This window comes from Hesperophylax consimilis, chromosome 19 (assembly GCF_061612785.1).
Source record: "Hesperophylax consimilis isolate HC1 chromosome 19, BYU_Hcon_1.0, whole genome shotgun sequence".
NCBI classification, from domain to species: Eukaryota; Metazoa; Arthropoda; class Insecta; order Trichoptera; family Limnephilidae; genus Hesperophylax; species Hesperophylax consimilis.
Window position 1 is genome coordinate 12,431,689 of NC_142854.1, and position 24,221 is coordinate 12,455,909.

The following is a 24,221-nucleotide window of genomic DNA, read 5'->3' on the forward strand; positions in this document are numbered from 1 at the left end:
TAGCAAGCAATATAAAGAGGGAGAAAGTGTGGGATAGTAATAATAATAATGTAAACCGAAGACTAGTGAGATTTGACTTGGTTACGAATCGGGACAGCCGGGATTGTGAGAGAGGGAAGATAATAATTATTTTGTTATGTTTTCGTAAAGGTTTAAATTAAACGTAGTGAGTACAAGCAGGGATACAATACGTTTGCGTACCACGACGAGTTCATTGAACCTACAGTGTGTTTGTGTAATCTAAAAGTGAACGGTTGGTAACAATTTTAAGAAAAAAAAAGGTTAGACGATAAGAGACCGGGGCAACGGTTTCGTTTGGAATTTTACTGCCTGGTGAATAAATTCAGTGTAAAAGTGTTGAATTAGAGTCAGTGGAGTTTAATCACTTAAACGGGGTTTTGAGAAGAGACAACGCAACAATGCCCGGGAATAAGCGCCGCGTCGGGGCGAGGCAGGGAAAGACTGCAGGGGAGATACAGATGACGGCCGCGTTGGAGAGCCCTGTGAGCGGGACTGCGCAAATGGATATGGGTCAAGTGACACTCATTATACAACAAGCTTTAGGACCGTTGGTCACGAAGATCCAGGAACTAGAGAAAAATAAGGAGGCGCCCGCAGCAGCGATTGTCCCGATAGCCGAAGAAACGCCGACTAGGAGTGTTATTCAGCTGGTGGAAATGTTGCCGGCACAGGAAAAACCTACGTTCAGCGGAGGATCTCAAAACCCGATAGCATTTTTGGAAGATATTAAAGATTACGCGCGCCGTACGAAGAGGGCCGACGTCATGATGCAAATCAAGGAGAGCTTCAGGGGTAGCGCCCGCAGTTGGATGAAATTGTATTGGAAGCGATGGGGTAACATAGAGGATTTTGAGCGGGACTTTCTTGCTAACTACTGGGGCGACTTGCAACAAAAAAACCTTCGCCGGAAGTTGCAAGATGACGTGTGGCAGCCGAAGAAGGGGGTGTCGATGCTGGGGCACTTCGCCAAATACTGGGAGATGGCGAGGGCCTTGAGAATAACCGACTCACCTTTGGGGATAATAAACGAAATAATGAGGCACTTCCCTAAGGATGTACAAGGCTTATGGTTCTCGAAGAGCGGGGAATCAAGTCTGGATGAATTATCTGCGGGCGAATTTCTAAGAAGACTAGATAACATGGTGTGCGCGCCACAGGAAAGGACTGGAGAAAAGAGGGGGCGAGACGACGGGGAAATGCCTGACCGATACCGGGAGCGCCGACCGGCAATACGGCCGAAAGTTAATATAATCGAGGAGAGGATAAGGCCAGGTTGCGGTAACTGCGGAGGAACTGGAGCACGGACAAGGACCGTTCAAGATGACAGCTCAGCGACCGGGGAAGCAGAAGTATATGTCGTCGGAGTCTCGGGAAACGGGAGCGAGTCGGTTCAGTAGCGCTGCAGATTACGACTCCAGAAAATAGCCGGACAGCGACATCGAAACATAACATTGCATTAAAAATCATGTTAAAGTATAATTGGGATGTGAGTAAGGGTTTAGGGAAAAATAATCAGGGAATAACAACTCCTATCAAAGCGAGCAAGGCGGTATGTAGGAGAGAGCGCGATGGTGAAAGAGAGGAGAGTGAAAGAATGGAATTGAATGCGTATGTGAATTCTTTACAACAGTTAAGTGACGTATGGAACGAGGTACAGATGAGGGAACGCGAGTGTGAAAAAACCAGCGTGGGATTTAACACAATATTTGAGGAGGAAGGGTACGATGAGCCAGAGAAAGGCAGCACATTACCGCAGTTACCCGAGGCCAAGGCATACATAGATGGGTTGCAAGTAAATTGTTTGATAGACACAGGTAGCCAGATAACCTGCATTGCGCAGGAGTTTTGGGAATGTCACCTGGGTGATCAGGCGAAGTACCCAATTATGCCTGTAAATACAATGCAGATAAAGGGGGCGATGGGACAGAAGAGTATAAAGATATCTAGATTAGTTTTAATACCTTTACGTTTCGGGGACTTTCAAATAAATACATCTTGTTTAATTGTCCCAAAATTAATAAGATCCGTTATTCTAGGGGTAAATTGGTTAGACAATTACTCAGCAGAGGTAAAATGCGGGGAAAAACGGGAACTTATAATCGGTACGGAAAGGGGAAGGAAAAAAATTGAATTAATAAATTCCGGGGTTGTGAAAAGTAGGTCAGAAGAGCAGTTTTGCGGGGAGACCTTAGATTGCGCCAATAAATCAATACATGTCATCGAAAATAGTCACGTGTCAAACTTTGAGGAAGAAACTAAACAAAGGATAGGGACATTGGTAGCAGGGTTAGAGTTAGATGAAGCTAAGAAACGGAGTTTGAAGAGAGTGCTAGATAAACATAGCAGCGTGTTCAGAGACAGGCCAGGTTTAACAAATAGGTATATACATGAGATAAAAATGACAGACGGAACACCTTTCGTGAAGCGTTCCTACCCGGTCCCATTCGCCTATCGGGAAAAGGTGGATGAGAAGATACGCGAGTTGGAGACCTTAGGAATAATCAGCCGGCAGCCAACTCCATTCGCCAGCCCTTTGACGTATACTATTAAGAAGGATGGGTCGGTACGAATTCTGCTGGACGCGCGCGAATTAAACGCTCATATGCAAGGGGAGGTAGAGACGCCCCCCTTAACGTCCGAGATATTGCAACAGTTTCACGGGGTACAACATGTAACCACTCTAGACCTTTTATCGGCGTACTTTCAGATACCCTTAAGCGAGGATAGTCGTAAGTATACTGGCTTCGTCTATAATGGGAAATCTTTTGTTTATAATGTACTCCCACAGGGGTTGAAGACTTCGGTCGGAAGCTTCTCGCGTGCTATGGGCAAAATCTTGGGGGACGATGTGAGAGGATATTGTACAAACTATCTTGACGATCTAGTAGTATTCTCCAGCGGGGACTTTGATGAACATCTTGACCATTTAGACAAGGTTTTGGGGAAGTTGGGGGCCGCGAATATGACCTGCAAATTAGAAAAATGTCAGTTTTTGTTCACCGAGGTGAAGATGCTAGGGCACATTATCACACCGTATGGGGTACGGATGGACCCCGACAAAATATCTGCAATTAAGAATTTCCCGGCACCGAAAAGGGTGAAACAAGTACGCGGGTTTTTGGGATTGTGCGGCTACTACAGACGTTTCGCGGACAAATATGGGGGAGCTACCCGGGTGTTGTGTGATCTGTTGAGAAAAAACAGGCCTTGGAGATGGACAGCCGTCGAACAAAATGCGTTTGATAACGTAAAATCACTATTCCTAGAATCTGTCATGTTGACTCACCACGATCCCAGTAGTACCTACTACTTGCAGACTGACAGCTCGGGTTTTGCTATCGGATCCGAGCTATACCAACTTGATAACGAGGGACATCACCATGTTATAGGATTTGTCAGTAAATCATTAACCGGCGCCGAACTAAAGTGGACCGTGTCGGAACAGGAGCTTTACGCGATTATTTATTCATTACATAAATTCGAAACTTATCTGCGGGGCGTGCGGTTAGTAATACGTACTGACCATCAAGCTTTATCATTCCTGAAGACATGGAAGTTGTACAGCGCGAGAGTCACGAGGTGGATTCTATATCTAAACCAATTCAATTTTACAGTTGAGTACGTGAAGGGAAAGGATAACATTGGGCCCGACATATTGTCTCGCTATTCTCAAGATGCGGTAAACGTACAAGAGGGGAAGGCGTTATGCCCAGAGGTCGCTGCGTTTGTTGTAAGCGGGAAACGACTGATAAGGACACACCTAGGAAATTTGGAACAGTTACAAAGGCGAGACGAGTTTCTAGGAGAAATAAGAGATTGCTTAAAGTGGGGCTCTCGAATGGCACTCACGAGGAAGGTGCGTAGGTATTTGAAGAATTACAGTTTGAGGGATAGGACATTATACTATAGAACAGGGAACAATCGTACTGTGTTGGCCATACCTACCGAGTTATCTAAGGGACTAGTCGAGCTTGTGCATCAGGAAATCGGCCACGCCGGCGGACTGAAAACGGGTCTAGCATTGAAAGAGCGCTATTTCTGGCCGGGAATGAACAAACAAATAAAGTGGGTGGTAAAGACCTGCCACCTATGCCAGTTAGCAAAGCGCGAGATTCGTCCGACAGTAGGACCGGGAAAATCAATTATAACCCAGAGGGTAGGTGAGATAGCGATGGCCGATATATACGGGCCTTTACCCAGGAGTGTAGGGGGGGTAAGGTTCGTCTTTGTAATACAAGACTCATTTAGTAGGTTCATTCAATTATATAAATTAAAAGTGGCGAAAACAAGTTCGGTACTAAGTTGTGTGGAGAGGTTCGCCAAGAAAATAAAAGTGGAGGCTATGCTGACGGATAACGGGTCCCAATTCTCTTCAAAAAAATGGAATCAAGGTTTAGAAAGATTGGGAATAAAAGTTATGCATACTTCAGTGCGGAATCCAGGCCCAAATATCACCGAAAGGGTGAATAAGGAGATGGGACGTATCTTTAGGACATATTGTCATGAGAAACACACCAGGTGGTCATTGATCTTACATGATATTACGAGGGCTTACAATAACACGGTGCATTGTACGACCGGATTCTCGCCGAATGAAGTCGCGTTTGGGAAACAACCGCAATACAGTCTAGACAAATTCATGAGACAAGTCAACATACCCAAGCTAACGAAGACAGAGGTTCAGGACGCGGTGCACAAAAACCTAGTAAGGAACGCCACTAAACGACAGCAGTTCTACAACATAAAGAAGAGGCTAGCTACATACGAGGTGGGGACCTACGTTAAACTAAAGAAATACACGCAGTCTAATTTATTGAGAAGGGAAATAAAGAAGTTCTCCATGGTCTATGAGGGGCCTTATGTGGTCGCCGCTGCTCCCTACTCCAACACCTATACTCTGGTGGATCCGAAAACAAATGAGGTAAAAGGGGACTACAGTGCAAAACATCTAGCTAGATATTATTTCGCGGAGACGGAAAAGCTGCAAAAAAGGGGTGCAGAGGGTGAGGGCTTGGGTGGGGGTTAACCATTTGAGGGATAATTGTCTTACGGACATGTGTTGTCTAATGTGGTTATGTGTTCAATGGGATAAGAGGGAAAGGGAGGAAAAATGAGGAGAATCAATCGCGTAGTGACTATAGGAAGTGTTAGGTTAGGGCTAGAACTTGTTACGGGAGGGATGAAAAGAGGTTATTTGGACGAAGGGAGGAAGCAGAGCTAACACCGAGCAGTGAGGGACTTTGGATATGTGTAGGTTTAGGGGGGCTTAGGTATAGTCGGGAAGAAAAAAAAAATCAAGATCACTATAAGATTCGGGTAAGGAAGTATATTCGAGGGGCGACAGGGGGAGTATGAAAGCAACGGATGCTAGAGGAGTTCCGCATCAGGCAGAGTGAAATTGTTAATTTAGAGGTAAGGGATTTTTTTTTGTTATCTTAGCGTAAGGAAAAAAAAAAAAAATTTTTTTAGTTATAATCCTGTAAACCACATGGGGTGCGTATGGGTAGTGAACCGAAGTGGATTCAAGTAGACTTAAGTTTTGAAATTATCTACACCATAATAATGCTGCAAGCTATGCACATAGACATAAGAAAAATTTAAATACGTCATTTCGGCGCACCTACCGTAGCTCATATGGTCGGATAGGACCGCGAGATTTCTAACAATCTTATATTTTGACCATGTACAGGAGGCTTCGGTCCACCTTAGGTTGGAAGTCACTTGGTGGCGCGGGCGGGGGCGTCACCATAACCACAACAAGATTAAATAAATAATCTATTTATATGTATGAAAAAAAAAAACAACGCGGAAATTACAACAAAGAACTGGTCACGATCTAGGGTCGTTTGAGATCTCAAGGACTAACACAAATAGGGAGGAAGGGAGACGTTAATGGAGAGGTGCGTAAATAGATTCAAGTTGCGTGCAAATAAAAATGGGAAAAAAAAAACATACAACCAAAACTTCAGTCAGGTACCCATAGAACTTTGCTTCGACCCTTTGGGGGTGCAACAAAAACTTAGCCATAAATGTGTAGTTAAGAGGAAACACGTTTACTGACGAAGCGCCTAGAATATAAGGCAAAGTTACGAGTTTTGTGACAAATGAAACCGTGTTTCATCTTAATGAAATCACGAGTGGTAGGAGGCGGCAGATTTATGAATGGCATTGTGCCTTACGTTTTGTTTAAAGGCATTTGAGTTAAGACACGTACAGGGGCGAACTTCGTGGGAAGCAGATAAGCCAAAAATTAACGGAAGATTGGAAAGAAAAAAAAAGGAAAAGACCCATTCTAGAATTTATTTTGCATTTAGGGAAAATAGGAACATCTCCTCTTAGGGAGGTAAGGGGTACGCAACCTTTGGAGTACGAAAAAAAAAATTTGAAAAAGGAAGAAAAATGAGTCAATCTAAACCTATTGTTAGTAATGATTTCACCAAATAAACACCAAAACGTGTTTATCCGCTGTAATCCTTACTAAAGGGAGGCTGTAATGGACCTGTTTGGGGTAAAGGAACGTAAAGAATTTTTTTTTTCATAAATTAAAATACGTTCAGAGAATAGGGAGAAACGAACAGACTATGGACATCTCTGGGACATACTAGAAGCTTTATTATAGAAACCTACGTCGGTAATAGGTGTTAACCACGTAATAATTGAAAAGAGGCGTGATGGAGCTCAACGAATCAGATCATTCCCAAAATCAATTAAATAATTTTTCGCCAATCACGGAGACTAAGGGCGGTCTAAAGACACGAAACACTCTAGGTTGATTTACTGTTGAGCTAACCTTGGGATCCGGTCTCACGATGCGTGTAAGGGCACTTGGAGAACGACGATAAATTTGCATTCTAAGGTAGAAACGAAGCGATACCCAACCAGCGATAACGAAACAGGGGGGTGACGGTTTGGCGAAAGAAGATGGTTTTTTAGAATGTTTTGGTCCAGAAGACATATTACGAGGTGATCCTCATAGAGAGAATTGTTTACGATCGCTGAGGTTCTGAGTGCTATTTCAAGTGTTGACAATGGACACGAATTTTAACTTAAGATGGGATGTTTGGCCGAAATTGCCTAATTATATTAACACGGGGGAGATGCAAGTTGGGTAATTAAGAAAAGACATAAAAGTTAATGGGTCACGAAGTCTTTGATTAACGATCAAAATTTTACGACCTTTTTTTGCGCGTAAACAAAGTTACGAGGATAATATATTGAAATTCCTGGATGGAGCGAGAAAGGGGTATATGGGTTGGGCTAAAACTAGACGCAAAAAAACTGTAAAAACAGGGATGTACTGGGCGTAGATCACCGAAAAGGAAGGACCAGGAATCGAAAAGAAACCCGAAAGGTAGTTTAGCTCATGATGGAAGAGGTGTCACCGACTCGGGTAGTGGACAGCGATGGGTTACGAAAAATTACCAGAAGATATGCGGCGGATATCACGAAAAGAGTCAAAACAGGTAGGCGAAATTACAAAAAACGTGTCGAATCAAATTTTGGAACGAATGCCTACGTATGTCATCACCGAGAGGAAGGTATATGTGTCCTGGGATCACCCACGGATCGTGTAGACACCAATCAAATGCTAGAAGGCAGCACACAAGGAAGGATACTGGATTGCGCAAGCGCTGGACATAATAGGTGAAAAGCTTCCGTTAGTTGGGATAATTTATCGATTATATTATCGATATCAATAGCGAATTTCTCGGAAAGATTTCGAAAACAACGATATAGAAATGAGCTACACCTAGTCTATAGGCCGGAAATCAACCAATATTACGGACACAACACGCGTACGAGAAAAAATAATCAAATAATTTTGCGCAATAATCTACATCGCCGAAAATCATTTACGGGAGGGCGCCCGGAAGTCAGGTCACCGAGTACACGCCTGTACCCGTCTCGGCAGGGGGGTAGGTGTCTACCTCAACTCGGCAGGCGGGGGCCAAAAATCCTGAAACGGGGTTATGCAATTCTAAACTGAACGGGAAGTGAAACCTTGGATTCATAAAGGCGAAAGTCGCACAAATTTTAAGTCGATTTATTCGAAAAAACATGATTAAATAGCGTTGTTCGGAGGAAATCGGGGCTTTTTCGTTTTAACTTGGTTGGAGTCGGGCTTCGATAACTTAACGTCGCGACAGTTTGGTGTGCTATCTTTAAACTAAACTGATAGAGTTTTAAATATAGTGAAGTTGTGGTTTTAATATTAATTGAAATAATTGAAGTGTTTTAAAATTTAATTAGATTCAACCAAAAAAAAGGGTAAACTCATAATTAGACGATACTAAATTCACGGGTTGGAGTCTCTTGGTTCAGACTAATATAAAACGATGAAACTCGACTGCGGTAATGTTTAATAATAACGCGTGTGCCATTAGAGGAGAAAAAAATAGAGAACCATAATAATTATCAAATGACCAGACGAAAACGGCTAAGTCAAAGTTCTAAATTTATTGTGAAATTGAAGAGACAGCGTACATTGATCAAAAAGAAATAATAATAAAAATCGTGTAGAAACGCGGCGAATGAATTTACTCGGAGAATAGAATTTAATAAGAGCTAAATACATCATTCGTAAATCACATGTGGACCTTCTGGTCAAAATTAATAATAATTAATTTCCAATATATAAAACGTAGGGTAAATTGCTCATTTGAATTGGGGGTATAGACAGTGTTTTCCTTGCGAACACGGGAAGGTTTTAACGGTCTACACGATATAAGAATTGAGTGAAAAAATCGAAGTGAACGTGGCAGATAATATATGAAAGGTTCTAGGGAGGGGAAGGGGGTTCTGGGTAGATCTCGGCAAATACTTACTTAGATACTCTAAAATAGTCGATAGGGAGAGATATCTAGATTAGGTACAGTGGAGGCCAACAGATACCGATGCATGTCAACTATCAATTTACGGTTAGGGAGGAAGAGACCATTCTATTGAAAGAAATGATCCGCTTAAACATTCCGAATTCCAGTATCAGGTAATTTATGTGCTATCTACGGAGCGGCGTATGAAAGTAGAAATTTTAGCTAGAAAAATTAGATACAATATGGTTATAGTTTCTACCGGCGAGTAGACGGGTGACATAGAGAACCGATTTCGAATTTAATACGAACCCTTAACGGCTTAGGGGCTTCTACATCCTACCTACAGCCCCTGGACGTGGATTAATGTACATGTCGTCGATATCCCGACTGGACTGGTAATATAACGATTTTGGGTGAGTGATCTTGCATGAATATATATTTCCAGAACGTTAAAATTGCGACGAAGATGGGGCTGCAACTGATAAAATAGTATCACATTTAGAACTGTTTGCTTGCTTCTAACAGCTGTGTTTAGCACGAGGCCAATGACCTACTTATTTGTAAGCAGTTAGTGGCGACACACGACCAAAAGGAAGAAAGGGGACCCCATAAATCACTCGACGTCCGTGCCTGACGACAAAAGTCGTACACTCTACCGAGTTGGCGGCCGCGCAGAGGCACCTCAAATCAACATGGAAGCGACTAGCTGCAACCAACTCATGCTCAAAACAAATAAAAAAATAAAATTAATAATATTTGTATAACCTTATATGTTCACTAACAAATTCCTACATACCTTTGGCCTCGGCTTAGAACTCACCGTTGGAGTATGTTGTCCGTAAGCTGTCTTGGGAAAGCACACAACTTCCTCGGCTCAGAAGATTTTCTACTTTCCTCATCACGCGATTTCGGGGCGTCAACGTTGTATGGAGAATCACGAAGAGTTCGGAGGGTCATCCCTTTTCGCGGAACCGGGTCGGATGAGAGGACACGAGAGGCAGTATGAAAATTAATGTCAAGTTGGAATGTTTGGGCCTTGGTTCGCTGCGAAGGCGTTTAATTGGACGGGCTCCAAGTCTTTCAAAATCGCGTGGAGGGGACGTCGGCGTGATGAACGAGGGTTCAAAATCGGAGGACGAACACATACTAAAGCGGGGTTTACCCGGAGGTTGATGCAACTCGACTGGAAAACCCTCGAGATCCTTTGCAGCATCCTTCGTGAGGTGGATAGTAGGCCTGGCGGCTAGTGGACGTTGAAAGCCTCACCAGAACAAACCTATTTGAAACATGCACGCGTTTAGCATCATGACAAGGGACGCAATGAAAAATTCCCCTTTTACAGTCAGTAAAGTAGTCCGTTGGAGGAAGCGGGGCGGGGTGATTTGGGATATTCCAACAGGTGCATTACCTCTCCCTCTGACGTGAGCGGTCCGGAGGTGTCAAGGCGACTATAAGAAGAAGTTAGACCAGACCTCGGGGAAAGCCAGACACGTATTGGTTCTTGGGGTTTTGCATTTGGAAGAATAGCGACCATTTCATTTGGGGCAGTGAGGTGCCGACCCAGTTTGCAAAAAAAAACCTTTTTTTTCTCGTCATTTAATCCGTTCCCATCTCCTTTTCTCTCGTTTCCACTTCCATCCGCAACACCCAAAGTTTACTAACCACAGCTAAATCCATTTATCTAGTTTTAGTACATCGTTACGGAGGTCGACGAGAGAGTCCCAGTACTTATGCGGAAACAACACACTATTCAACGAAGGGTTTAATAGCCCGTACACAAGAGGGGGGGGGGGGGGGGTTCGGTTCTATGTCACAATCTAGAATTTATAAACACGGGGACATTAGGTAAGGGCGGGGATACAAGGAAATTGTAAAGATATGATATAAGCTGTTAGGTCGATTAGTAATAGGGTCCAGTATTCGAAAGTTAGGTGAGACACGTACTCGTTCCTTGTAGAACTCGCTGAGGGTCGATGGACGTTTTCCCCACGCTTTGGCTAAAAAGAACCGGGAGTTACCACAGAAAGGAGACATTAAATACCTACCACCCCATAGCGGGGGGGGCTTCGAATTAACAAATCACACAACGTGAAGTTAAGGGATTTATTGTAGATCAACCCCAAAGCGTAGGCCTTATTTTACTGTGTGCGATACCACAGGGGCGGGGAATATTCAGAGTTAGCTAGGCCCAGCACGATATCGTTTTGCAAAAGCGAAACTGAACGCTGGAGAGAAGGAGGTATAAAAACCTCATTCAAGCGAGTTAGGACAATTAGGGGGTCGAGTCAACACAAGTTTCACAGGTGCACTCATAGAGGGCAGTGCAAAGAGCTTGCTTGGAAGTCTGCAAGATGGCAGCTAGTGGCCAGTAGTCGCCAGGGCCAGTGAGAATGCTCCCAGACAAACTTACTGTTCCCAGACGAGTTGGAGAACTGTTGCACACAAACTGTTGAAACTGTGGGAACACAACACAATATAACCTATATTTACCCACTCTTCACTAAACCCAAAACACGCCTCCACCCCCACTTCAACGCCTAATGCAATATGTTCACCAATAATTTTGGAATAATTTTCATATTAAGTTAAGTAATATATATTTTGCCCTGAGGAAGGAATGGTAGTTTCGAATTCAGTCGGCAATAATAATAAAGAAATAAAGTGATCTATACAAAGTAATATTGTTTAATTTAATTTAATAACTCTCCCTAATCCCTTTGGATGGACGAGGATCGTCTCAAAATTAAGTTACACTATTTTATAAATCCGCGCGGTACGCGGGACAAGTCTAGGAGTCATAGAGAACTTTTGTCAGGGTCTAGTGACTACACTGTAAAACTCCTATGCGTCTACTTTTATCGCGTCAAATTACACGCCAGCAACCATGGAGAGTCCACTTGCTCCTACCGCCGATTGCATAGTTCGTGCTGTTATTCGTTTATGACGGAAAAAATAAAAGTGGAACTGAAATTCATCTCTAATTTCTCGGAATATTGGAATAAGACGTGTAACACTTCACAGGATCGCGTCTATCAAAAGTATCAAGATGGATTCTAAGCTTTCATAACGAACCCAAAGAGCAGAGAGTTGACGGTGCAAGAGAGTGGCATTAAAATTTTTACAGTTTTTTGAGGATGAGGGAGACAGTTAATTCGAGCCAATAATGACCGGGGACGAGACATGGATCCACCACTAGACGCCTGAATCCATAAACAGAGTATGTTGTGGAAAGAAAAGGACGAGCCAATGCCAAAACGGCAAAAGTTGGCTAACCAGTTTGGCGAGAAAGTGGTTTGACACGTTTAAAAAAATCTATTGAGATTCAAGGAGATTATGTAGAAAAATAACTATTAAATGTACTCTTTTTAAAATTTTCTTTCATGTTTTTTGATTTAAAAATAATATAGTGTAACTTAATTTTGACACAACCCGTACATTAGGGTGGAGTGAAATGAAAATACTGTGACCAACGCCGCCCCTGAGCGAAATGGCGCCTAGCGCGGGTAAAATTTTAACGCCCCTTGTCAAAATCAGTGACGTCTAGGTAGGTGATCACTGTAATTAATAATATTCGGATGATTTGTATATTTGTGCAGCGTCGTTTTTGTGAAAAGTAATCTCAAGGATGATGTGTTAGGACTGTTAGGCATTATCAGAGCTTTGATAATTTGGCGCACGGAGCGGACTGCTCCAATTGTGCCAGCGTAGGGCCGGCCCTGACTGTGACAATAATGGGGTATATAGTACGTAGATATGTATCAAAAGTTATAATAAAAATAACAATTGGTCAACATTATCAACATTAGTGTCAATTTTGGCATATAATGGCTTTGGTAAAGTTGGTAAAGTGTGTAAAGTGTGAAGGTTAAGTTTTTTTTTTAATAAGGGCGGGAAATTTCTAATAACTCGTATTTCAATTATTTATTTTGAGTGATTAGTATCTTTTAAAAATGAATTGAAATTTTATTTTGTAACGTTCTTAAAGTGAATAAATCAATTGAATTGAATTGAATTCAATCTCCAATCCTCTATTTATCTGCTATGTAAATATTTCTTCTGAATATGAATCAATACATATGCATTTCAAAAAACTTTCAACACGTTTTAATCAAAATTACAATTTTCATCTGAGCTCCTCAAATCGAATTTCTAATGAATTCTAATTCACACAAGTCCCAAGAAATGCAATTTACCTTCAATACCATCAACTAGAATAATGTTGCGAGTTATAAAAAATATTTTGAACACCAAAAATAAATGTGCATTTGTGTTTTTTTTATCGGCTCGAAAATAAGTTTCAAGCATAATTTTCCCCGATCCCCGAGCCAATAAATCTAACCCAAACAATATTGATATAAATTGAAAGTACATTTAACGACCCCTTATCAGACAATAGTTTCATTTCATTAACAATACAACTGTTTACAGGTTCCATAACTTGTGTCATCTTCCTGGGCTATAAAAGGAGCAGTTTAAGTCAAATGTATGTCATTCACTATTCGAATGTTGAAGAGGAAACACGTGAATAATTAGCTCAAGAAAACAACCCCTTATAATGGACACCACTGCTGACGTGGTGGCACTACTGCAATCAGGGATTGGCTAGGCAACTAAACTAAAAGCCGTTTTGCCATTCAACGGGTTTTCCAAAGGTTTCGAGAGACTGGTTGCTTCATCGGGAGGCGTGGATCAGGGCAACGACGTTGCACATCTGAAAGAGACAATCGCTTCATTGTCTCATAAGAATTTGCAATAGGTGCAATGTTTGTGACGCCGAATGTACGGCTAAATGAAATATCACCTCATTATTAAAAATAATCCACATCGAATGATCCCAGATTGTGTAGCAATAATCACAAAATATTTATACATATTCAAAATACCAAACAGATGACAAAAAACACGTAATAGCAAATCATAGACAGTGGAAAGCAAAAAATAAAAGAATAAATGCAAAATAAAAAATATCTTTATTAATCAATACACATTGTAGATAATAAAAAATCTAATAATGAGATTACACCAACTTAAAACTAAACATAGAACTTAACCAGACCAAGCCATCTATTGAACAGAAGACAAACTGCATTTCTTATAGAAAATCGACTACATTTTAAATTAAAGCCACTTTTTTAAAAGAAGCTTTATGATGCTAACGCCTCATTCATACTAGGAGTAAAATGATCCGGCAGTCGAGATTTTTAACATGGGAGAAAACTGCTTTTGGCCACAATAAAATTGCATTAAAAGACTCCCAGTCTGAAAACAATTCAAATTAGCCATTTTGTTCCTGTGGCATATGACTTTCGTTTGTTGACAGTTCAATAGATGGCTCCACCTTGCAAATAAATTACATAAAAAGCATTTAAATACAACTTGAAACAATAACTATGTTTACATGTAACAAATACGAGAGAGCAAAATACGGCTATTAGAAAATATACAATTATTCTTGATGAGTCAATGATAACTACATGCTGATTTGTTCAAACATGATTATTAAATAAACAAAAAGATTTTAAATATTAAAACTAATATTTACAAATTAAAATAATGTAAATTTAACACAAATAATAATAATTATTAGAACAGAAAATACTTTATATTTGTAAGAAGATCGAATTTAATAAGAATTGATAAAATTATTATTATTTTTTAAAAAAGTACATTTTTAAATGCAGCATTCAAAAATACTCTCCTAGCCAAAATATGCTAGAATAACGAAGAATAAGTTATTTATATTGATTGGTTACAGAAATTTTCTGATTGCAATTAATTTGATGAAGGATTACCCACAAAAATATAATTTGAAAAATCTAACTTTTAAAATACCATCGTTCGACTTTATCCCAAAATGAGAATAAACGAAGATGTTCCAAAACAAAAACGGAAAAAATCTTGATTTGGATGATTTGAGCATTTTTGAATTTTTTTTCGATCGAATGATTTATATGATTTTTTTTTACAAAATACAAAAAAAATGGCAATAGCAATCAGAACCAGTATAATTTACGTACAAGAATAAAGATACTCTTTTATAAATCATACGGTGATTTTTTTCAAAACACACAAATCACTAGATAAACTGGCAAATAATAAATGGAAAACAAGTTATACAACACAATAGCAAAAAGTGTGGTGATGGATTCAAACTTTCAACACTAATCAAAATAATACTTTTACCCTTATAAAATATTCGATAATTTTGCGTGTCCGTTTGGATACAAAATATAGCGTGTCCGTTTGGTTACGTATGCTATCAAAGGGTTAAAAAAAAAAATTTTTTTTACAAATAACGTACAATATTTAATTAGTGTTAAAAACTTGAAAGCACTTGACAAGTGATGAAAAAAAAACATAAAAAGTGAAAATGTTGTAAAAATTGTTATAATAAAACGATTGCTTGAATTTTTGATTGCAAAGGAAAATTGATTGAACTGGAAATATATGAAAAAGACAATGTATGTATTGATATTTATGATTCCTTGATTATTTTTCTATCAACAACTACAGCCGTATCCAGTCAAAATGTCGATAATTCAATTTATAAGAATGGGTAACTATTAACATTGATTCCAACTGACCTTACGGGTCGACAAAGTTTCGAATAATCATCATAATATAGAGATGAAAAACAGTAACGCATTAAGTAATTTTAATGATTTAAAAAAATATATTATTAATTTCTATTGACTGGATTTAGCTGCAATTACTTACTACTAGCTAGGAGAGTGAATTATTTTAGTAGAACTATGAAAATCTAAAAACATGGTACAGGTATACCCCATCATGATAAAAATGTTATTTATAAAATCTATGCATATAATATATAAAATTTGTAAAAACTATGTTTGCATTTCCCTGCAAACTTAATAATAGATATATTAAAATGATCTTACAAAAAATAATTAGTATTCTATTTTACAAACATAATAAAATGGTAAATGTAAATTTTAAATCTAAGATGGCTAATTGTACCTTCAAATTATTTAAAGTCAAATTAAATAAATGTGTAAAGAAATGTATACCTTTTCTCACATTTGAACATTTACTGTTAACAACACATTAAATTAAAACACAAAGATGAGAACAATAATTAACATGAAATAAATTTAAAATAAATTGATGGAAGATGAATAATCAACAATAAAAACTGGTGCAAAGCTTTGCAACACAAACATTTACCATCTGAATAATAGAAAAAATTATAAATTAAAAACGGTTGTACAAATAAAGCGGCACATATTTAAAACTGCATAGATTGTGTAAATGAAACAGACATTGATAAAAAATGAAAAAAATTGTACAAAAATTCGCCATATAAACTTGGTTTATTGGTATTTTACGAAATAATTTGAATTGAAAATAAGAAAAGGGCAAAAATTTTACTATTTTATTGCAAATATATTTTTTTTTTTTACATTTAATTTTTTTTTTTTTTGTGGTTAGTAAATATACCACTCGAATGGTCAATATATTGACCACCAAATTAAGTTTTATTGTAGTAATATCTGTTTTTTCTACACAAACTACTTACTAATCCCACTGTTTAGCTAGTGACATTTAAGCATTTTTACCAACATAATAAAAATAATGATCCTCTTATGGCAGAAATTACCATTTTTAATAAATAACTTGCTACCAAAAAATGAATAGGTACGTGTACCGCTGATAGATTCATTGTAACCTCACCCTCTTTACCTCAATTGACCCATGTAACAGAAAGAGAGGTTACAATGGAGCTCTCGGCGGCAGGACCACACCACCAACGCATGACCATTATTGATAAAGTGGTAAAAATATAAACCACTATAATTAATAAAATGGTAGAAACATTTAGGGGGCATTTTACCACCTCTGAGTAAACTGTCAATTAGCAATACTCGTCAAGTAGCGTATACTATTGATTTTACCACCACTGAATAAATCAACCCTTCAAGTAAATAATTGTTTTTACAGCAATGTTAATCCCATGATTAAAGCTACTTGAAGAGTAGTTAGTCAACTGTACACTCAGAGGTCCTAAAATACTCCCTCTTTAATGTCATTTCGAATTTTTTTTACAAATTGGTAAAAATGCAAGTCACTAGCGAAAAACAGGGTCGCGCCAAAAAAAAATTGCTCTGGCCGTGCCTATTGATACGCCTCACGTGATTGTGGTGACGTACTCACCGTGCTGGTAGGTGGTGCTGGCCACGGTCGTGTGGCCGTTTGGTTGCAGATCAAGCTGGAGTGGGCGACCCTGAGATCGGTCCTGATGCTGTAGGGTCGGCGAGGGTTGTGACAAAACCACAGGGGTCGTGGGAGATTCTAGGGGTTTCGTGCCTGGAAATCAAAATAATTGTTTAGTTCATAAAAAAAATATTGGGTTTTCAATAAATACATACTGAATTTTAAATGTCTTTTACTGGACATGCCTTCAATGTGGATTTGAAACCAACTGACTTAGTGCTTTTTGGTTCTAACCCATTTACCACGCTATCTGTCTTTCTTACACTTGCCTGACATTGTATATAATCATCCCTTCTGAATTTCATAATGATGGTTAAACACAGTTCTGCATATGAAATTTAAGCAATAAACTTTGATAGCGAAACACCCACGTCTGGTTTTCTTCTTTATTCTATGCCTGTAGACCTTCACATTCTCAACTTTTTTGGCAAGAACAGCATATTTGAAGGGTTGTCCTGGCAAAAAACTGTATTTTAAGATGTGATGTTCTGTCATAACAGAAGAATGTTTTGCAGTTACAGTATTATGCCATTTTAATTCTTTGGGAAATAACCTCAATAAACAAATAAAAGTAAGTTGTGAGTAGTTGCAACTATTTAAAGAGAAATAATAGTAATATCATATAATCATATTATGTGACTCCACAAATTGAATTGATTGAGCATTGCAAAGCCAAAATGCTGTATTTATAGAGACTGCATTTTGCCATAACATGGGTGCCGTGGTGCTGACCCATTTTTGGAGTGCAAATCAAAGTAGGTAAAGATTGTTGATGTGGATTTCTCACCGACAAATGAGCTCTCAACCCAGCAGAGTCTGGAGTTTCCTCGGGGGCTCGCCGATCGGTGGTTTTCTTGTGTGGCCGGCTCCAGCCCGCTTACGTAGTGCACAATGGCCGAAGTCACCTCTTTAATGCTGGTCTGGATCTCCTCGGACACGTTGACGGGCACGGGGGGACTGGCCGGCAGAAGTGACACTGCTAACCTGAAATTAATTATACAAAAAGTTAGGTTAGAATTTTTATAAAATCAGATAAAATATAAATGAAAAGTTAAAATATTATTTGAAAGTTAGTTTGGGATGCAAAATGACAACAGGTTAACCTATCATATGATGCTCAAAAATATACAGGATGTCCCAATAATATTTTTTTTCTAATTAGCTGAATAGTATGTCTTGTAAACACAAACATAATTGTGGGCAGATCTGACACCATTGTGTAAAAAAAAATTTAATCCCAAAGTTAGATGAAATTCCAAACTATAAAAATTTTCGAGGATGATTTAAGTCACTGAAAAAATTCCACCTAGATCTTTTTTGAAAAATCTGTTTACCCTGTAAAATTTATTGAGCTATCTCTACAGTGTCATACTTATAATTTGTTCAAAAGAATAATACGTCCAAAAAAAACCTGTTTAACCCTTAGGATACGACCAACTATAATAGCAGTTCAGTGAAATTATGACTACCTTCAGGTGCACTGCAATGTACAGTGTTTAAAGCTAGGTTTTAGAAGTTTTGAACGCATTTCAATATATTGTCCATGAAAATTCCTAAATAAATAAAATATTATATTTGGCTTTGAGATATTTATAAAATATTAGCTGTCTTCTTATGGTTAAAAGGGTGAGCTAAATAATAATTGTCATTAATTGTTTATTAGTTTATTATTGAATCACGTGAGTTTGTATTGAGCACGAAGGTCGACATTTTGAAAAGTTTTGTGTTAAAATTAGTGTAAATTTTAATTTTATTTTAAATAAAACAATGTTTAAAGTTTCTGGAATGGAACACGCTCAGTTATTGATTGTTCGGATGGAAATATGAGATCCTCTTCCCTCATGGGACCTTTAGGGTACCAAGGAGGAGAGGAGAGATGAACTCTTCCCTTGTGGGGCCTTCACGGAACCAAAGGGAAATGGAGAGGAGAGATGAGGCTCTCTTCCCTTGCGGGGCCTTCACAGAACCAAGGGGGATTGGAGAGGAAAAATGAGACCTGGGAACACACATTGTGGAACCAGAAGACATAGACACATATCCAATGACAACCCTGGTGAACTTTATGAAAGGGACCGGGTGACAGTTAAAGGAATGAGGTAAAATGGGAGATAGCACAATGGGCTTATGGCCTAACACTGTCTCCGCTCAATAAAAAAAATTGTTCAGATTATAGCGATTGTACTGTAATATGCACCGCCTCTTTTTTTTTGAAAAACACCTGAAGGGCGCTGTATACTTAACATCTAAAGCTTATTCTTAATAACTTTGAGACAAAATGTCACGAAATTATATAAACATACAATAGAGGAAGGAATCAGAATTCATCAGAGACTGTATCCACAGTTGACACTAGGACTGAATACTTTAATTGCTGACGTCGCTTTGATGCAGAATTATTGGTTACCTTTCATGTGTTGTCCGGGGTGTGGCGAGCCTCTCCTGGCTCCTCCAACCGAGGTAGGGCTGGCGCACGGGGCGGGACAAGCGCGCTGAGGGGGAGGGCGGGGTGGGGGGGCCACTGCCGCGCACACTGCTGCGTGCTGATGAACACGGGGACGTCTAGAACCACAACACATCCAAGATTATATACAGGAAAACACACATCAGAAGAGGAATGCGAACTTGTAAAGAAAGATAAATGTGAAAGGCGAGGTAGTTGTATTTCTAGTTGTATGAAAAACTTAGATGGGACTTACACATCAAAGGTATTACTGAAAAGCTCACAAACCATCTATATTTCTTTAAAAAAATTTGTATTAATACTAGTTATATATTAATTAAATCGAATGGCCGAATCGAAAACCGAACACCCGGAAATCTCCTTCGCTCGAGTTGTTAAAAACAGCACTATAAACTAGAGATGGAATGAATAGTGATTTGGCTGAATACCGAATATTCGCCAGCCGAATATTAACGTTACTGCCAATATGCAAAGCGAAGGGATGGAGAAAAGTGCAATTGCAAATGAGATAGTTTTCAAGTGCTAGTCTCGACCGTAAAGCAAACTCTTACAACTGGTGGTCTGCAAATGCAAAACAATATCCAAACCTGATGAAGTTTATTGAAATTTATCTTCATTCTTCGTCACCTTGCAATAGTGTCTATAGTGAGTCTATTTTCGGAAGCTGCTATAGTCTACGAAGAAAAATGCAATCGTCTGCTGCCAGCAAACGCAGAAAAACTGATATTTATTTAACAAAATTTGCCTCTGATTGATTTTAAATATTAAATAATGTATGTAATACTCTCTTATCAAATAGATACTTTTTGATTGAAATGCGTTTTTATTTTCATTATTAGTAATCGGACGAATACCGAATATTAAAAATATAACTGAATAAGCCGAACATTCATTGTAAAAACGACATTGAAAAAACACCTAATTAAATAGCTTTAGTCCGCCTCACAACAAGGCTACCAAAGACCACTAGGAACAAAATGTTTTTATAATTTCCATGCGCCAATTCGATACAGCAGACAAAATACCCTTTTCTACATTGATAGATGCAATACCAATTCCAACCAAAATCAATTTATGCAAAGGACATGTAACTACTATAATAATAAATTTGCAAATATAGACACTCGTGCTGACATATTCACTGCTAGTTATTATCACTACAGAATTTCATTGTATCACATTCTAACTCATATTAACCACTGTTAAATTGATTGTACCTAATATTTTAATATTAATTGCGTGGCAACTTTTCCTCATCCCTCTCCTCCCCTTTCCCGTTCCAACCCAAGTCTATTTAAGTAGAGTTAAAATCACTTTTATTTATTGCTGTTTATGGTAGGCATATTATAGGTTTATCGTTTACAGGTTAGTTTTATGTTTCTATATATATCTGTGAACATTAATAATTGGTCTGTTTTTTTTTATTCTATTATGTATATTATATAACTAAGACTGTTTATGTTCCTCAAATAAAAAAAAAATAAAAAATAACTATCTACACCATATTTTGTATCTTCACATGTTAAATAAAAAAATATATATACCTGGTTAGAGTTCAGGCGGCTAGTACTCCACCGGGTGAACGCGTACGGCTGCGGGGTGAGCGCCAAGGGGCTGCGGGCGGCCAGGCAGCCGGGGGCCGGCACTGGCTGGCCCAGGGAGCCGAGGCTGGTTGTCTTGCAGGACAGGGGCGAGGGCTGCGGCCAGCCGTGGCCGGGACTCGCGTCGCTGGCGCGCTTCTTGAGCAGGAAGCCCTGCTGCGGGACTGGGGAGTTTTTATACCTGGAATGAGAAGAATGGATTATTTACATTTTATTACATAACTAGCAGACCTTTGTAGACTGTAAAGTATTTATAAAATGTTTGCCTTTTCTGTAAAAAAAAATATAGTTAATTTTCTATATAACTAACCATCACGCTGTTTCTCCTCAGGGGTAGGCAGAGAAGACAGCAAATTTAAGTTCATTAAACGTGAATAATTTCAGGGAGAATTATTTTACACTACTTCATAGAACACTGAAATTAGTATGTATGTTTGATAAGGAACTCGATGAGGAATGTGGAGATCCGGAAAGAAGGCAAGGCTAATATAAGAGTAGTGGAGAAGATTAAGAAAAGTACGCATGGATGGTTTCAGCATGTAAAGCATAAGCTTGTTGCGAACGTGAATCTGCACATAAGAGCAGATTCACATTCAGAGCATAGATTCTCACCAAGAACTTTGTAGAAAATACGATTAGATAGAAGCAAGATAAAGCAGCCGACATTATCATCATAAACTCAATACTAAAGAGAGACTATTCTGGCTAGTTAATTGGGCAGCCAAACGATAACTGTTGGAATTGCAATATCATCGGATGGCGTCCTCGCTACGGAAAGAAAAACAGAGATTGCTGATGGACAAAATGTGTCGACGACCTAAAGAAAGTTGACTAATTCAAATGAGAGCTGCTATGAATCGGCAAACTGGGGACATTTGAGTGAGGCCCATGTCCAAAATTTGTTTATAAAAAAATTATTAAAATAAATTGAAATGCATCATGCAAAAGGTGGTCTACCTAACTATCATAGATCGTACGACGCACGTCTTGAATACTTCAAGATGAATACATTTAAAATTAGAAGGCAACTGACTGATCTAATATGTTTGCACAAAATAATTCACGGCCATCTTGATACTGCAGTATGTCTTAGCAATATTGAAATAAAGGTTCCCAATTCTCATTGTTTAAGATTATAATATCGCCTGTTTTAGCCCTCTGACCCAAATGTGTCGACTATATAATAATAATAATATTTGGATGATTTGTATATCGCCGTTTTTGTGCAAACTCACCTCAAGGGCGCTGTACAAATATATATACCTAATACATTTCTTCAATGATCTATGTTATGCTAAGATAGAGTGTGCTGAAGTAGATATTTTTGCTGTCAATATTTATACAGATTCAGAAAAAAATGTTCTGCTATTGCTAAAAATATGTTGCACTGATTATATTATGTATTACTTGCGTCTCTATTTGTGTCTCTCACTTTTCTGTACTATTTCTTTCATATAATTTTGTGTTTTTATTTTTATCTGTTTTATATTTTAATCTTTATTTAGATATGAAAATTAATGTATCCTATGTCTGAGTAGATTTTTGTACCTATTTGTGTATTAACTGAGTTACAATTGGATTGTGCTGACGTAAGTGAGATCATCTGTAAAAACCCAGTATAAATAAATAGGAAATGGTAGATTTGACGAGACTTATTGCCTTGCGTGTACCTACCTGTGATACACGACAGACGGCTCTGTATAATGTTCGTCTGCAAATAATTATATAAAAAATTCATCTTATCAAAGGCTGCACAGACTTGGCAATAAGTATTGTTCATTTGACGTTTATTATTATGGTAATTGGGTCCAAACTACAAATCAGTACAAAATGGCGCTGATTGGCCATTTAATGACAATGTTACATTTGAATTTCTGTGAAACATCCCCAACTGTTAATCAAAAATTAATTAGACTCACCAGTCAGGAAGGTTGAGCTTCTGTAAAGATCTCTGCACGCGGAGCTGATGTTCTGACAGAACTCTATCTGCCGAGTTCTTCTGCAGATCATTCTCTGGAGGCTGTAACAAAAAAAAAAATCTATTAGATAATGTTCTGTGATATCAAAAAGACACTTTGTCAGATAACGTTCTGGAAGAACAAAAAACACTCCGTTGTTAAACATTCTGTAAATTGAAAAATATACATATAACAATTTAATTCATTTAACAAAAGTATTGCTTACTTTTAGTTTTACTAAAAAACATATTTTTAATTTTACACTACTAATAAATGACCATGAATGTATGGTAAACAATTGTGTAAAATTTGAAACATATTTATTAGTAAGGGGGCTATATGTTTAGCGCTCTGTATTTTAATACTATTAGGTATATAATTATTTGTCGGAATTGCTCGAGATTTGACATTCTTTTTCATTTTTAATATTTGAAAAATAGAGACACTTGAAAAAGACATGGCACGATTGGGTGAACCAAATACTTAAGAAGGGTCATGTTAAGAGTCGTTATGAGATGATGCATGAATTTGAATGAGGAGTGTGGCATGACCAAGTTGTTTGGTGGTCCATCCTCTCTCGAAACGGCGTGATGGAAAAATAGGGATGAATTCGACACAATTATCGCATACTTTGGAAAATTGAATGTAATTTTTATATGTGAAGATAGTAATGTAAACAAGGCTCAAGCTGTTATTTTAATTCTTGCACTTTAATTTGGATATTTTAAAGATCCATAGCTCACGATGGATATGACGTTTGACAATTGAAAAATATGTTACAAACAACAGTCTCCACTATTTTTCAAAGTAAAAATAATACATTTTTAGAATCATTCAAATTATGTTACATGCCTAAAATAGTTGTACAAATTTCGCAACGCCAGAGTTAACCATTTGATAGTTTTTGCTGCTGTGGCACAGATCTTCAGCTATATGTGTAATTAAAAGATTATACAAAACTGCAGAAACGAAGCTCATATGTCTGACCACAGAAATATTATATACATTTATATTTATGTAAATCAATAAAGATGTTATGTAACTTAAACCAGAGGAATGAAGTGTTGTATTAAGTAGCTAGTTTCAATAAATGTAATAACTGCTACGGAACAATACATTATATGGTCAGTGCGGA

The 24,221-nt window shown here is 38.3% G+C and overlaps 1 protein-coding gene across 3 annotated transcripts in view; it reads right to left on the bottom strand.

The window, feature by feature from the left end:
• The window catches only part of LOC149414820 (uncharacterized), a 399,189-nt gene that overhangs the window by 22,787 nt on the left and 352,181 nt on the right, over nucleotides 1-24,221 (bottom strand). For all 3 annotated transcript variants that reach the window (XM_089642875.1, XM_089642874.1, XM_089642877.1), the window contains 5 exons: nucleotides 23,048-23,148; nucleotides 21,072-21,309; nucleotides 19,471-19,625; nucleotides 17,854-18,050; nucleotides 17,007-17,159 (listed from right to left, as the gene is read on the bottom strand). In XM_089642875.1, coding sequence (XP_089499001.1) covers nucleotides 17,007-17,159; nucleotides 17,854-18,050; nucleotides 19,471-19,625; nucleotides 21,072-21,309; nucleotides 23,048-23,148 — 844 coding nt within the window. The remainder of the gene's footprint in view (nucleotides 1-17,006; nucleotides 17,160-17,853; nucleotides 18,051-19,470; nucleotides 19,626-21,071; nucleotides 21,310-23,047; nucleotides 23,149-24,221) is intronic.